Source organism: Agelaius tricolor, unplaced genomic scaffold (genome assembly GCF_023055355.1).
Source record: "Agelaius tricolor isolate 1412-34295 unplaced genomic scaffold, bAgeTri1.0.p SCAF_2, whole genome shotgun sequence".
In the NCBI taxonomy this organism is placed as follows: Eukaryota; Metazoa; Chordata; class Aves; order Passeriformes; family Icteridae; genus Agelaius; species Agelaius tricolor.
Window position 1 is genome coordinate 2,987,985 of NW_027269262.1, and position 16,715 is coordinate 3,004,699.

The 16,715-nt window shown below is 44.3% G+C and overlaps 2 protein-coding genes across 5 annotated transcripts in view; one reads left to right on the forward strand and one right to left on the reverse strand.

Annotated features, from left to right (window-relative positions):
- KIAA0319 (KIAA0319 ortholog) overlaps window positions 1–16,715 on the forward strand; it is a 65,466-nt gene that overhangs the window by 13,028 nt on the left and 35,723 nt on the right. The window lies entirely within an intron of this gene.
- LOC139601592 (uncharacterized) lies at window positions 1,643–8,082 on the reverse strand. The gene is made up of 2 exons (XM_071450738.1): window positions 6,858–8,082; window positions 1,643–3,514 (listed from the first exon to the last, which is right to left on the reverse strand). Exon 2 carries the CDS (start codon window positions 3,466–3,468, stop codon window positions 2,176–2,178), a length of 1,293 nt encoding a protein of 430 aa, XP_071306839.1. The 5' UTR covers window positions 3,469–3,514; window positions 6,858–8,082; the 3' UTR covers window positions 1,643–2,175.

Sequence of the window (16,715 nt, forward strand, 5' to 3'; positions counted from 1 at the left end):
CTTGTAGGTGGTGTTTGAGGTAGTCATCAAGATCACCATGAGGATCTCATAGTGCCAAGCTTTTTGAAGAGAACATGGAGCTGAGTTTTTTGTTGCTGTAGTGAAGAAGTGTGCCTTTTGTAAATAAAATCCTCTCCTGTGAGATACTGAGTACCTGCTGTACGGTCTATGCTAGAATCTTTAGGGAAAAAAAAAAAACAAAGCAACTTCAGCAGAAGACAGTAATGTGCAGTAAATACTGGAATTTGCCTGTAGAGAATGTCACAGTTTCATGCTTGTGATAATACTGTTAATTGTTAGCAGATTAGAACATCTTCCACATGCATATAGGAAGTTATCTGTTTTAATTGCAAATTTGCTATGCTCGCTTTGCTTATCTGAGAACAAGACCATTGCTCTCAAAATGCCGGCTGTATTTCAAGCCTCTGCCTGTATCTCAACTACCAGTTCACAGTGTTTAGAGGATAATATAACCTAATAGCTCATATTATTTTAGTAAAAATGTTAGTATTTATTTCCATCTCAGTAATTTGTGGTATTTTAGTACAATTAATATTAAACTGGGAGGTTCCTGCTAAGTTCCAGGATGTGCTTACTACAGTGTATCAGTAAATACTTCCCTTTTCTAAGTCAAAAGGACTTCTTTTCAGTGTAGGCTTTAAAGTGAATTGACTGACACTCAGGAATTTGCTAGATGTTCATTCTGCAGGTTTTTTCTGCACATGAGCTTGTGCCTTTAAAAGCTACCTTTTCTTTAAAAAAAACCCCCAAGTTATCTCAACACTTGCTTTAATTTAAGATAATGAGAAGACTGACTTAATATAGGAAAGAAAGGCTTGATACTCCATCACTGAGGGAAGAGAAAAACAGCCTCACTGATGAATAATGTTGGAAGGATATTGAAAAATGTGCTCTGGTTCATTAAAAGACATTGAGGTGGGCTACTCTGTCCTGTTTAGGTGATGTTTACTTAGTTTTATTTCATGCATGATAGTTGTTGACTAATAGTGTTTTACTGCTTCTAATGAATGTGTGGGTTGACCTTTGCTGGCTGCCAGGAACACAAGTCACTCTATCACTTCCCTTTCTCAGCAAGATGGAAGAGAAAAATAAGATTAAAAACTCCATGGACTGAGATTGAGACAGGTCATGTCTCATTCATGTACCCGTTACAGTCAAGAGCTGACAAAACTTGACTTAGTGAAATTTATTTAATTTATTGTCAATTAAGCAGAGCAGGATAATGAGAAGTAAGAACTACTATAGAAACACCTTGCCCTCACTTCTCCCATCTTTCTATATTCAACTTTACTCCCAATTATTCTTTCTTCTTTCCGTGAGCAGCTCAGAAAATCAGGGACTGAAGGTTGCAATTAGTTCATAATGCTTCCACTCTATTGCTGCTTTTTCCTCACCCTTTCCCTACTCCAGTATGGGGTGTCCCGGTCTCTCTGCAAGTCCCTCAATGTCCCTGGGCCTTACCCGGGTCGGCAGAGAGTGGGGGGTGCAGCCCCACCACGGCCGACTGCGGGGAGACACTCTCTGTGCCCCGAGGGTGCTGAGGGCACTCAGGCTGGTTGCCTTTGCTGCAGCAGAGACGACCGAGACGTCGGTGGAAGAGGAAAGGGGCCGACTCCCAGCAGGGGGTATTCCAAGGTTTTATTAAGGAGTCCCGAGGGAGCTCCTATACCTCAGGGGGTTCCTCCTGCCGAGAGCACTGGGGGACGTTTGGAGCTTACATTTAAAGGGGGGAGGAAGCTAACATAGATAAAATCCTACTGACCAATAGGTATCTCTGGGGGATGGGTGCTGGGGGGACAGACATACAAAGCAGCGTATGGGGCAGGACTTGGGGGGTTGACCCTTGGCCCCTGGCTAATCACTCGACAACTTGGACCGAAACTTCTAGGTAGGGGGCTGGGATGTCGAGGTGACTGGCAGAGAGCCAGGGTGGGGGTTTTGGAGATCTTATCCGGGAAAGGGATAACACAAGTACAGGGAAAAGGAGGGGGGGGGGTACAGTCTGAGATAAACCATTTGGGAAAAACATGGGAATACAAAACCAACTACTTCAAGGTATTACAAAATATAAGAACGCACTACAACATCTCCCTCTTTTCGTTTAAATAAAAAAGGAAGAGGCACCTAAACATTAAATTTCAGCTCGGAGTGCTATCAAGCATCAGCAAACCAAGGCTGTTTTGTAAATTCTGCAGAGGTTTCTGTCTCTTCCTCAGAAGAGGTGGGAACAGTCACCTGATTGACCTCTAAAGGGGAAATAGCTTTCGAGATCAGTTTGGTCACAATGCTCTTGATGATCCCAAAACTGATCAAAATAACAAGAAGAACAAGCAAAACTAAAAATACAGATTTCAAAATGGATTTGACCCAGCCCGAGAGTCCCCATCCCTGAAAGAGTCCATCCATCCAGTCCGCTGTTTCTTGCTTGATGTCTTGGACCATTTGTTGCATCTTCCCGATGATTTTGTGGACATTTTCAGCTTTGGATGACAGATTCAGGCAACAGAGACCTTCAAACTCCTCACAACGATGATTATGTAGCAAGAGGAGAAAATCAATTGCAGCCCGATTTTGTAGGGTGGCTTGCCTTGTTGTTTCATCGTCTGCCAGGAGGTCTGAAAGTGCAGCTGATGTAATATTGGCCTGTTTAGCAACCCAACACTCTAGATGTGATAGTTCGCCTAGAGCTTTAGCTGCAGACACCCATGGCAAAAACACGGTGATCGCAACTCCTTTTGGTTTGGACCAATGTACAATTTCAGAATCGCAATTTGGGTCCAGATTCCTTAAATCTCTCTTTTTGCGGGCCGAATTGCGGGTGTTGGTTTTGGTTCGCCAATCCATGATTTGGGTTTTGTTGGGTGTAAACAGGCTCAGCTTTCCAATGGTGCATGGACCTCCGATTAGACGAGAGGGGATGCCTGCCCATGCCCTGTCCCCGCAAATGAGGAAAAACCCCTTAGGAAGGGCACGGGGCTTATTATCAGGGGTAGAAGGTATTCCTACTTGGGAAATTTTCTTACACCAAATTTTTGCTGTATAGTTCACTTTAAACTGTTTGACTTCATGGTACAAATCTACTTGATCTTTTGGTGTAAACGTAAACTGAACACAATAGAATGCCTTGGCAGAACCAAGGAGTTCAAATTCTTGGGGTTCTTTTTCTGCTACTGCTTGTCTATCAATTAATTTTGACCAAGGGGATAACGGATTATATACTGGGGGAAGGGGAGCAGCTAATGTTGGCGGAAATTCATCATATTTAGATGGGATCCCCACAAGGCAAGTGGACATCGGGTCAGACACAGAAGAGGTTGACAGGCAAATGTGGTCTTGGTTGAGGACTCTGGCGAGAGTGGTCCACACATTTGCTTGGGGTTGTGGAACGATCCACATCTGACCTGGATGGACGGCTGTCAACAGAAGCAACGGAAGGATGGGGCTCATTCTGATGACACCAGGGCTGAGTTCAGATCAAAGGAAAACACTAAAACTGAAAATAAAAAATGTTAGGGATGAGGTCCAGGTAACAACAATTTAACTTTAAAGAGTCTGACGGCGCTTCCTCCTCCAGCAGGCACTGGCTACCTGTGTTGCAGCTTTGTCCTTTGACACCTTAGGAATGTACGGTCTCACCCACCTGGAGGGGATCCATCTCAAGCCTGAGGGAGTGGATACGCACGCATATCCCCTACCCCAGACTACGAGCTCATGGGGCCCCTCTATTTTCCAAGTTTCAGGGTCCTTTATGAGGACTGGCGGACGGACTTTTAATTTGTGCTGACTGTTCTCGTTAAAATGTCTTACAATAGGTGGGTTAAGGTTTTCAAAGGTACAGTTCAAAAAGTTCAGTGTGAACAGCGCTTTGGACAGCTGGATTTGAGGGGTCTCTGTTTTCACCACTTCACGTTGCCGGTGAAGAACCTTTTTTAGATTCTGATGGGCTCTCTCCACCACAGCTTGGCCTGTCGGGGAATAGGGGATGCCTGTTTTGTGTTCTATTCCCCATTGCTGCAGGAAGCTCCGAAGGTCTTTGGACTTGTACGCTGGGCCATTGTCTGTTTTGATGACCTTAGGGATTCCTAATGTGGAAAAGGCTTGCATGAAATGCTTCTTTACCTCACTGGCTTTCTCCCCTGTGTGGGCAGAAGCATAGATGGCACCAGAAAAGGTGTCCACGGAGACGTGGACATATTTAAATCTGCCAAATGATGGGATGTGGGTTACATCTGTCTGCCACACTTCGCAGCTCTGCAAGCCCCTAGGGTTTGCACCTGCACTTAAGGTAGGTAGTGACTGATTTTGACAAGAAGGGCAGGTGGCTACGATGGCCTGGGCTTGTTTGTGCTTCAGGTGGAATTGTCGGACCAAGGCAGGTGCATTCTGATGAAAAAATTGATGACTGATCTTTGCTTGTTGGAATACCTCTGGGAGCGGGGCCATCTTGGCTGTAGCCGCAAGGGCATCAGCTTTCCGGTTACCTTCTGCAATGAACCCCGGCAGGTCTGTGTGTGACCTAACATGCATCACATAAAATGGGTGTTCTCGGCCAGAAATAATTCTTACTAACTTAGAAAGTAATTCATATAAAGGAATGTTGGAAACTTCTTGCAGCACAGCATTCTCTGCCCTAGACACTACACCTGCAACATAAGCTGAATCAGTAACTACATTTAAAGGCTCGGGAAACTTCTCAAAAGCTCTGACTACAGCGGCCAACTCAGCAATTTGGGGTGATCCTTCCACCTTGGCAATATCTGCTTCCCACTGTTGAGTTTGGGGATCTTTCCAAGTTACCACTGACTTGTGAGATGCACCAGACGCGTCAGTAAAAACTGTCAGTGCTTTTAGAGGTGTCCTGCTCTGAATACTTGTCAGTGATAATGAAAACTGAACATCTGAGTTGAAAATTTTGTGGGCCGGTCTGTGAATTGAAATTTGGCCTGTGTAGCTATCTAGGGCTAATTGCAAGGCTTCATTCTCTTGATAAAATTGCTCTAGCATTGCTTGAGACAAATGGCCTGATTTCAGGTTTAAGGAAATGTAAATGCAGTCAAAGTCACACCCTGCCAATTCTCTGATCCGTATCCTTGCTTTCCGGATCAATTCTGCCATCAGCTCTTGTGGCATTGTCATCCTTTTTGACCTGTTGTGACTGAGAAAGACCCACTCTATAATTAAGAGGGGATCTTTCTTGACCTGGTCCTTTTTCTTTGCCTGGACAGTTTCCCACTGAAAAATCATACCATGGAGATGTGGCAGTTTGCCTAAGATGATAAATTTGAAGGGGAGACCCTGCTGGCACCTGTGGGCCTGTCTAGTAGACATGATTTCCTGAACTTTCTCCAGTGCGGTTTTCGCTTCCTGGGTGAGGGTCCTAGGAGCACTAAGGTCATCTCCCCCTTTTAACAAATTGAAAAGGGGGGCTAGGTCTTCGGTGGAAATGCCTAGCCAAGGTCTCACCCAATTTAAGGATCCACAAAGTTGATGGAGATCCGCTAAGGTTTTGATATCGTGTTTGATAGTCAATTTTTGCGGCACAATGGTCCGCTTTCCAATTTCAAGGCCCAGGTACTTCCAAGGTGGCATCTTTTGAATCTTTTCTTCTTGGAGCTCGAACCCTGCAGCAACCAATGCATTGATTGTCAGGTCAAGTGTGTGAGTAAGCATGTCATCACTTGGGGCACACACCAGGATGTCATCCATGTAGTGCAGGATGATGGAATCTCCTGCAGCTTCACGGACTGGAGACAACAGGGAAGAGACATACCTCTGGCAAATCACAGGGCTCACTTTCAGTCCCTGAGGGAGGACGGTCCAATGGTATCTCTTCATTGGGGCCTCCAGGTTAATGGTGGGAACCGAGAAGGCAAAACGCGGAGCATCGTCAGGATGTAGGGGAATGTGAAAAAAACAATCTTTGATGTCAATTACAGCTAAAGACCAATTTTGTGGAAGCATGCTTGGTGAGGGCATCCCTGGTTGTAGGGACCCCATGTCCTCAATAACGTTGTTGATTTGACGGAGGTCATGGAGTAGTCTCCACTTGTCTTTGTTTGGTTTTTTAATGACAAAGACAGGCGAATTCCACGGCGACGTGGTCTCCACAATGTGACCTTTTTCTAACTGCTCTTGTACAAGTTCTTCAAGCGCCTTTAATTTGGTTTTATTGAGCGGCCACTGAACTACCCTTATTGGAGTGTCAGTTTTCCAAATCAATTTTTGGGCATGGCGCACCTCAGCGACCGCTCCCCGAAAAACCTGCGGGTTTTCTGGGATGTCAATTGTGGTTCCCCATTGAACCATTAAATCTCTGCCCCAGAGGGGCTCTGTGTAGTCTAAAACAAATGGGCGAATGGAAGCTATTTTGCCATTGGGTCCCTCAATTTGAACAACGTTTTTTGACTGTCTTGCCAATTGAATTCCCCCTACACCTTGCACGTGTCCTGCTACATTTTGCAATTCCCAGTGTGATGGCCACTCTTTAGATGGAATAATCGTGACATCTGCTCCAGTATCTAGAAGTCCTTGTATGGACTTGTACTCACCACCACGGTGTAACCCACATGATAGCTTGGGTTTTTCTTTTCCCAATACCTGAGTCCAGCAGACATTGGGATGGAGTTTACCTCTGAGGGTGTTTGCTTGCTCCTGGTCCCATGGAGGCTCAGGTACTGGGATGGCTTGGGCTATGATTTGGCCTTTGGGCAAGTACACGGGTGGATGAGTACAGTGAAGCCATATGACAAATTGTTTCGGGTCTGATGATATGAGACCCGGAGGAATAATAATTTCTTGGGGTGTGTGTTTTGTGTCCCCAAGGACGACATACTTACTGTGACGCTTCTGGCAAAGCTGTGTCCAAGTACCTGGTTGTTCAGGGTTAACAGATATGAAATGCCAGTTAGTGTCTCTGAGATGAAGAGGTTCGGTCAACGCCAGCCTGTAAGGATTATGTGAAGAGTCAGTGGTTAAAATTGGTCTGGGATTATTCCAATGAAATGAATGTTCTGTTTTGTTCAAAGCCAGTGCCTCGCTTGGCACCGATACATCTTTTACACTAGATTTCTTTTCCCTCCCCCGTACTTGAATTGAGCCCACCCTATTTTTGTCATAGCGCTGGGGAAAGGAGCGCTCTTTACTCAGTTTTTTGAGAGGTGGTCCTTTGGGGAATTCTGGTTTTTAAGCATATTGTATTTAAAATCTAAAAACTGCTTTTTCAGAGGGCAGCCAGGCATCCAATGCCCCAACTTCCCACAAAGATGGCAAGGTCTATTAGAGCTGGAGATTCTCTCTTGTGGCATCGCGACATGCTGGAGCTGGCTGGTAAATGGTGGCTCAGGGGTTTCCACTGCAGCAATCCTCCTCTGTGGTTTTGGTCTCTCGTCGTGGTCAGCGAGGGTGATGGTAACTTTCCTCTCACACACTTCAAGCATGGCCTGCAGCGTAGGCGTTGGGTCAAGAGGCAGGCTGAGGATAGCAGCTTTGCACTTCTCATTGGCATTTTCTTTAGCAATTTCGGTGAGGATTTCCATCCTGGCTCCTTCATTCTGAACTTGCAATTCAACAGCTTTTCTCAACCTTTCCACAAAACTCAAAAAGGACTCAGATGGAGATTGTGTTATTTTCAAATAATTTTCAATTGGAATACTAGGACGGAGCCCAAAGAAAGCTTTCTCAGCTGCTCTAGCACCTTCTCTGAAAGCCCTTGTGGGAATGCTTTCTGCCTGGGTCACGGCGTTTTCCCATCCTCCCTGTCCACAGAGATGATCGAGGGATAACATATTACCATAAACATCACGAGCAGTAGCTTCATCAGCCCACAGAGCTGGTAAAATTGCTCTCAATCCTTTTTGCCATGCAACTTCCCACAAGAGATATTCAGAAGAGGATAACAGGCAGGAAAAAAGGTGTTTTATATCAGCAGGGGTTAAAATGTGAGCGAATAATGTAGCTTTAAGGAGCCCTCTAAAATATTCACTTGATCTCCCAAAATCTTTTTGGGCTTTGGCTAGTTCTTTAACAGAATCAACAGAAAGGGGGCTATAATTTGGCTGGAATGCCCCGGTGGCATCTGGAATATATGAGACAGGGGCAACAGAAAAGAGCTGTCCTGTTTCCGGGTTCTGACTCCCAGCGACAGCGTCTCTTATCACACTGTCCTGAGCGCCGGAGGGCGGGCCGTGGGGGGGGCGGAGGGAGCCCGCGGCGGGCGGGCAGAGCTCTGAGGGGGCGGGGGCGGCCGGGGCCAGGGCAGGAGGGGCGGCCGGGGCCGGGGCGGGAGGAGCCGGAGGAGGGGCCGGAGGAGGAGACGGGGGAAGGGCGGGAGGGCGGGTTTCGGGGGAGGGGTGCTCCGAGCAGAATGGGTTGTTGGGAGAGCGAAAGGGATTATGGGAAGGCGAGGAAACCGGCATTGCCACGTGGTGTCCGCCATTATGGTCCGGGGAAGTTACCGGGCGCGTCTCAGGGGTACCAAGGCGGGCACAAAGGTTGTGAGACACGGTATTATAACTTGTGGAAGCAGGGGGGAGGGTGGGATTCCGGGAATTCAGGGCAGAAGTGTCCGGGTTGGAGACAGGGGGCCTCTGGGGGAGAGCAGGGGTTTGTGCAGGGGCTGGGAGTGGGGAAAGGGGGGTGGGGGAGGGAGAACCGAACTCGGAGGGGGGTAGATCGGGTTTCTGGGGAACAGAGATATTGAAACTGTTGCCGGATGGCTGTTCTTGCATTTTTAAATTAAATTTTACAACATTTCTTATCTGCAGGGCTAAAAAAGCAAATTTTGACGGAGATATGTCTCCTGCTTTCCCTGCCTTCAATAATTCACTGCCAATTTTGTCCCAAAAAGCCAAATCACTGAGATTTTCAGTGGACACGTCAGGGAAGTGAAGGAAAAGCCATCTGACGAACTGTTTAACATCTGTTTTTGAAAATTGGATTTTTTCACTCTTAAGAATGTTTAAAAGATGATAATAGACACCCTTGTGAGATACAGAAAGCCTAGCACCCATTTTGGCTCTGATTTTAAATTTGTATCTCAAATTTCAGCAACCCAGGTGGGGGGGGGAGGAGAAAAAAGCCTACAGCTGGCAGCCTGCCCACAATAGAGAGAAAAAAAATTCAGCCCTCCGCGGCGGGGCTGAGAACAAAGGACAGGGAACCACCCCCTCCCAAAGAGGGGAAAAACAAGAGAAGGGTAAAACTTACCAATCCAACTGCAGGAGAGGGGAACGAAAAAGCCTGGGATGTTGATTTCCACCTAAAGCTGACTTCTTAGGGTACATAAGAAGCTCCCAGCTTCGTCCACAGGAGAGCAACTCACTAAAACGGAGTTTTTTCTTTCCTGAGGTAGCTTGCCGGCCGAAGGCTTATCGAACAGACTGAAAGTATGTCCGAGCCCCTTTCCGTGGGCTCCTGGAATGGTTCCAGAGCCCCACGTTGGGCGCCAAGCTGTCCCGGTCTCTCTGCAAGTCCCTCAATGTCCCTGGGCCTTACCCGGGTCGGCAGAGAGTGGGGGGTGCAGCCCCACCACGGCCGACTGCGGGGAGACACTCTCTGTGCCCCGAGGGTGCTGAGGGCACTCAGGCTGGTTGCCTTTGCTGCAGCAGAGACGACCGAGACGTCGGTGGAAGAGGAAAGGGGCCGACTCCCAGCAGGGGGTATTCCAAGGTTTTATTAAGGAGTCCCGAGGGAGCTCCTATACCTCAGGGGGTTCCTCCTGCCGAGAGCGCTGGGGGACTTTTGGAGCTTACATTTAAAGGGGGGAGGAAGCTAACATAGATAAAATCCTACTGACCAATAGGTATCTCTGGGGGATGGGTGCTGGGGGGACAGACATACAAAGCAGCGTATGGGGCAGGACTTGGGGGGTTGACCCTTGGCCCCTGGCTAATCACTCGACAACTTGGACCGAAACTTCTAGGTAGGGGGCTGGGATGTCGAGGTGACTGGCAGAGAGCCAGGGTGGGGGTTTTGGAGATCTTATCCGGGAAAGGGATAACACAAGTACAGGGAAAAGGAGGGGGGGGGGTACAGTCTGAGATAAACCATTTGGGAAAAACATGGGAATACAAAACCAACTACTTCAAGGTATTACAAAATATAAGAACGCACTACAACAATGGGGTCTTTCCCATTGGCTCAAATTCTTCAAGAACTACACTACCATCGGTCCTTTTCACATGAAAGTCCTTCAGGTACAGGCTGTTCCAGCATGGATCCCCTGTGGGGTCACAGGTCCTGCTGGAAAATGTGTTTCTGTATGGACTCCTCTTCATGGGCTTGTGATTCAGGCCAGGAGCCTGCTCCAGTCTGGGTTTTTCAAGGGTTCACAACTTCCTTCCAGGCTTACCCACCTGGTTCAAGGTGGGGTCCTCCATGGGCTTTAGGGCTGGGTATCTGCTTCAGTGTGGATCTCCATGGACCGCAGCAGGACAATGAAGCAGTGAATCACCATTGTTTTTACTACAGCTGCAGGGGAATCCCTCCACTGGCACTGGACCACCTCCTATCCCTTCTTCAGTGACCTTGCTGTATACAGGATGGCTTTTCTCACATTTTCTTGCTCCTCTCTCCTGCCTGCTGCACTTGTGCCAGATTTTTTGCCTCTTTGTAAAACCTTTTCACAGAGGAGCTGCCACCATCCATTTGGTTCAACCTTGGCCAGTTGTGAGTCAGTCTTGTAACAGGTTCTGTCCTGACATGGGGCATTTTCTGGTGTCTTCTCACAAAGATATTCTGGCAGTCAATTTCCCCCTGCCCCAACTACCAAGATGTGCCACATAAACCTAATTGATACAGATATCCATCACTGACAAATGTGCATGCCTCTCAGGAGGCTTGAGGTGAGTGTAGCAATAGGTATGAATGGGTACCATGCCTCTGTCACTCAACATCTCATGCATTTTGGGTGATTGATTTCCAAAATCTCTGGATGCAGCTCCTAATTTATCCATATACATATTCCTTAGTGTGCTTATAATCTTGTTTCAGTTTTTTGAATCCATTCATTGATGAAAGCAGCATATATTGAAATACATTTCAATTATCCTGGCCATTAATTAATTTTTTTTGCTAATGTATCAATTTCTTTTTTCTCTATGAGAGAGAGGAGACATTGTTTTCCAGCACAGAAAAGTGAGTTTACTTTGCAACTGGGAGTCCAGGATCTTGGAAGCAATTAAGTCTAGCTCTCATCTTGAGCAGGCATATTTAATTTGGCATTTGAAGCAGACCTTGTAAATACTGCTGTTAAAATGCATTTCTGCAAATATTGTCAATAGCATTCTCATGGCTGACTCTTGGTTTGGTCATATTGTGTGTGTGTGTTGTGTGCTTTGTTTTGAGATTAGCCACTCCAACAAAAATATAAACAGCAATTACCAGGTAATTGCAGTCATAGGTCTTGTGTCATCTGGTCTCCTGTTTTCAAGTCCACCTAGCCCAGATGTAGATTATATGACCTCCCAGATTCCTTGATAACCTTCAATGTCCTTTTATTTACTTGATAAAACTTTGATAACCAATGTCCTTTTATTTACTCTAGCAAAAGGTGTTTCTAAATATATTACAAGCCCTCAATTTTCAACACTTTTCACTACTACTGGTCTTGGACTTTGAAAAAGATTAATACCCTTTTCTTCCTACGTGTCTAACATGTAAAGCCCAAGCCAGGAGTGTCAAGGAACACTTTACGATGTGGGTGTGCCTTTGAAATGACAGTGGAACCACTGCCCTGGGGTCGTGGTGCATTCTTTGTTACTTATACTACCATGCCTAGATGTTCTAGTGTCCGGGTTCACACAGGTCTTTCCAGAGATACAGGATGGTGTAGTGCTTGATTACAATCTCTGAGATCATAGTGAGTTACACCATATGCCAGGTTAGTTCACATTGTCCATGCCTCCATTGGAAGTGATCTGGTATTTCCTTGTGGAGGGATGCAGTAGTTGCAGCTGTGCATCTACCCTTCTGTTTTCTTAATATTTTTTCCCCCTTCTTTTTAAATAGCACTTAGTTGATTTATCAGCGACAAACAGGCAATATGACAATTGATGGAATGAAAACAATACTTGGAAAGGATGATCAGACCCACTGAACTAATTATGATGCCTTGACAGATTCTGGACAAAAGAAGTGTGAAGGCTGCTGTAATGACCATAAAGGCTTTGCAAATCATTATTTGCAGATGTTTACTGTTGAAAGCCTTTGTTATCGCATATGTATCTGTGTTTAAAGACCTGAGAGACAACCTCAGGGCAGCCTGAAGTAAAAGAATGAAAGTGCTTTCATGGTGTGGAGGGATGTTAGCTGCTGCTAGAGGAACCAATGCAGTAAAATTTCAGCTGTTGAAATGTTCCGATGTCGGTGCTACTGCTTTTCTGGTTTCAAGGACAGTACCCTCTGTAGGGCATTACCAAAGCTGATTGAGTATAAGCCTTTTTCATCATTTATGATATAAGTGTGCTTTGCAGGGGTTTATAGCTCTGCTGTGGAAATTATCTCTAGCTTGAAAATTGGAATTTTACTTTCTCCTCTTAGATGACTGTAACTAAAATTAAAAACTTACTTTAATTTTGCTTCCAGAAACTTATCAAAATTGTTTCAGTGTGTTATAATGATAGTAGGAAAAAACAAAACTTATTTTTTACTGATGTCATGTCTTTCATCTCAAAATTCACCAAATGAGATAAAAGTTACTTGAATAGATTTTAAAAAGGATCACTAAGCCTAAAAGCAGAATAGAACTAGTTTGCTGCTAAAAGAGAGTAGATGGAGCATATGGCAAGAAAACAGGGACAATCCTACTCTTCCTGTAGCAAAATGCTATAGGATCCTCCATGCTCAGGTAGAGGCTTTTAGGCTGTGAGAATAATGTGCTATGTGGGCTCTCAATGTTGTGCTGCCAGAAAAAAGGTAATGGGATTCTGGTCAAATGTGATGATTCTTGGTGCAGGGTCTGAATCTGAGCTTCTCTCTATTACTGTACATTTCCTTTTGCCACTTCTTTCTGCTTCTTCTTATAGTGCTTGCTGCTAGGGAAAGCAAGCAGAGTGGATAGTTCTGCTGGGGTGATGAGCTGTGATGACCTAAGTGTTAGTACGTGGTCAATTTTTTACCGACTCTCTAAAGAATACTTGCTGGCAAATCTTTCAAGTGCTCATGGCTGTGTGAGCACGTGTGGTGGTGTTCGTAGGGGTCCCAGAGCCGAGGGAAGAGATGAGAATCTTGACTCCATTTTTCAGAAGGCTGAAAAATTTATTATTTTATGATATATTTAAAATTTATTATTTTATGATATATTTTATATTATAAGAAAATGATGTATTAAAACTATACTAAAGAATAGAAGAAAGGATTTCATCAGAAGGCTTGAAAGGAATAGAAAGGAATGATAATGAAATCTCCTGACTGACCAGAGAGTCTGAGAGAGCTGGACTTTGATTGGCCATTAGTTAAAAACAACCACATGAGACCAATCAAAGATGCCCCTTATGCATTCCACAGCAGCAAAACATGGAGAAGCTGAAGCTTCTCAGCTTCTCAGGAGAAAAGATCCTGGCAAAAGGATTTTTCATAAAATATGTCTGTGACAAGCATGGGGGAGAGAAACTCTTAGGTTTCCTTGTCCACTTGAGGAAAGGTCTCCAGCCAGCTGCAACAGGGGAACAGCTGTGTTCCCAATGGGCTCCTGACATCAATGGACTCATGCTCCAAGACGTGAAGGAGCAGAAGTGTGAAGCTCAAAGAAACGTATGGATGTTCCCTCATTAAAGGAGTGAATCTCTTTAAAATGAAACTGTATTCCACACTGTGACTCTGTTAGGATTTTGGTAGGGGATACAGGTTGGGTTTTTTTTTAATGGTAACCATCTTGCCTGACTAGGTCTCTGGATATGTCAGTGTTGTCCTGCTGTAGATGTAACAGGGTGCAGCTAAGAGCGAGGGAAACACTTTGGTTGCAGAAGTTTTAGGCTTTTGACTCATGTTCCAGAGGGTTTTGGGGAGTTTTAATAAAGGGAATCAGTCTTCCTATTGGTAACTTGAATGAGTTCTTCTGAAACAGAATTGCATGATGCTGGGTTTTGCCATTAGTGGTCGGAGTAGAACAGAGGTTTAATAACTGAGATCAGTTTATTAAAATAAAATAGTTGTGCTATGATCTCACACAGTGGGTAGTACTGTGACAGATACAAATGTTACTAAGTGACCTTTTATATTGCACACCTTCAGTAAATTTTCTGTAAATAAGGGACCTTGCTATCTCTGAGTCCACTGCAGACTGGAGATGAGATGTAAGTGAATATGAAATTAGAGATCAGATCAAGTTCACTCCAAGTAGACCATACATGTTTTTCATGTGAAGTAGACACACCCAGTATGAGGCCAAAAGAGCTTGATAAATTCATCCTTTCTTGCACACCTACTGCTACAATTCAGCTCAGGTGTAATGCTAGATAAAGCAAGATGAAACTTCCATTACTTTGAGATTTTTTTCTGCTCCTTGTTGGGATGAAACCTTCTCACATTTGCAAAAGCAGGTAGCCAAGGTTTGTGGCTAGGTTGCGTACTTGGGGAGATCTAGGTTCAAAGTCATGTATCATCTTAGAAATATGCTGGACAAGTTTCTCTCTATGGTTAAAAAAGCACCATGAATCTTGAGGGATGTTGACGCTGCAGTGTGATAACTGATGTGTCAAACTGAAAGTGGTGCAGTGAGATTTGAAGTTGATTGAGGACTTGAAGCCTGGCCTCACGTTAGAGCTGTGGAGTGTCCCAGTTGTGTAGGCCTGTCTCTTAAGCAAGAACTATTGGTCATTCTGTTTGGAGCAAATAAATAGTGAAACTTTCAGTTTGGTTTTTTTTTTTAACATACTCTTCACGTTCTGTTTCAGGAATAAGTTAAAGAAGTGGGGGTGATGAAAACAGCCATCAAAAAGCCATCATTTGGTTTTTTTTTTAACATACTCTTCACGTTCTGTTTCAGGATTAAGTTAGAGAAGTGGGGGTGATGAAAACAGCCATCAAAGGAGCTTTTTGGCCCACATTAATAGTGCTGTTCCTAAAGTATTCATTGTAATGATTTGTTGCTGACCTGATATTACACATTTGCACAGAGTCATGTTTCTGTTTTCCCTTTTTAAAGGCCTGTTACTCATCTCTCTACTGATTTATGGGATTAACTAAATGCATTTGAGCTGCAAAAAGACAGAATGGTTGAATGGGATGCCTGCCTCCTATACTTCATTTTAACCCAGACTTTTTCTGGCTCTCCTGTTCTAAGTTGTGCAGACAACTTAAACGAAAGACTTGTGATGGCAATTCTGAGTCTCTGCCACCATCTTATGTTCTTGGAGGTAAAAGGGAATGTAGAGAAAATGTTTATATGCAGTGTAACAGAAAAAAATGCAGAAATCTTGAGCATCTTCTGGGTACAGATAAGGATACGTCATGTTTGGGCTGTATAAGAACAGGATAGGTTGTTTTAAGTGCTTGTTTCCCTGGGTAGATTTTTTTCACTGAAAGTGTAAAGTGGAACAGTTGACAGCATCCTAGTTCTGTGTGAAGGAGCAGCTGCAGTCAGAAAAATGGTTCTTGAAGTTCTTATCCTTTTTGTCAGCTTCCTATTCAGCTATATTTTTGCATATCATCAATCTTCTTTAAAATTTGTTTCATTTCATGTTTTTCCTTACCCCACACAGCCAGCTCTGCAAAACCATCATGTTGCCCTCTCTGTCCCTCAGTATATTGTGTAATTTTTTTGTTTGTTTGATTTGGGTTTGTTTGGTTTTTTGCATTGAACTAACCTACTTTGCAAGCTTTACATTCTTCCCAGGCAGTTTGATTCTGCACATATATTTTGATAGCTATATTCAGACCATGTATTGTGAAGGAGTGTGCTGCAGTTCAGCCCAGATGAGGTGGTGGGAACTGTAATGTGGTGCTGGAGAATCTCTGCATCTCATATTCTGACCTAACCCCTATTGCCAGCCTCTTCCTACTCCTTGATTTCATTTTTCCTATTGTGAATAATGAGGTACAAAGCAAGCAAAGTCAGCTTTGACTTCCATTCCTGTGTTAGCTCCACAGTGGGGGCACATTTGTTTTCATTCATTGAGATAGCAATTCCAGTTGAAAACCAAAGAGAATGATTTTCTGGCTTTATTCAACTTTCTTGAAACATAATCAGATTTTAGGGAGAAGAATTATGAAGAGCAGTTATAAGCAGGGAAAAAACACCTAGAAAAGATGTTAAAAACTGACTCGAATATGCAATATGTTGATTCATGCTTTTTTTGACCATTTCACTATCAGTCTGTAATGTGCTATGAAAATAATTCCGATGTCATGTTAAAAAATTTTAGCGTTACTGGAAATGAAGGAAAGAGCTCCATACTGGAGCAAGCTCTTGGGTTTTCACATGAACTTGTGGGTAAAGCAGCAGAAGTTTGAGAAATTGATCCAGGTTTTATATTAAGATCAGTGAGTATGTTGGAGTGAGGAACTCTTCATGACATTCAGATGAGATGGCAAATCTTTCTCCTATTTAGAGTTTTGCTCCCTTCTCTCTCAAGTGAAAAAATGACATTACAGCATCTTATTTGAGTTTTGTTTCTAAACATGTTTCTAAAGATTCCAGTCGGAACATGCTGCGGAAGTAATGAAGATACCACATGGTTTTGGGTTTTTTTGGTGGT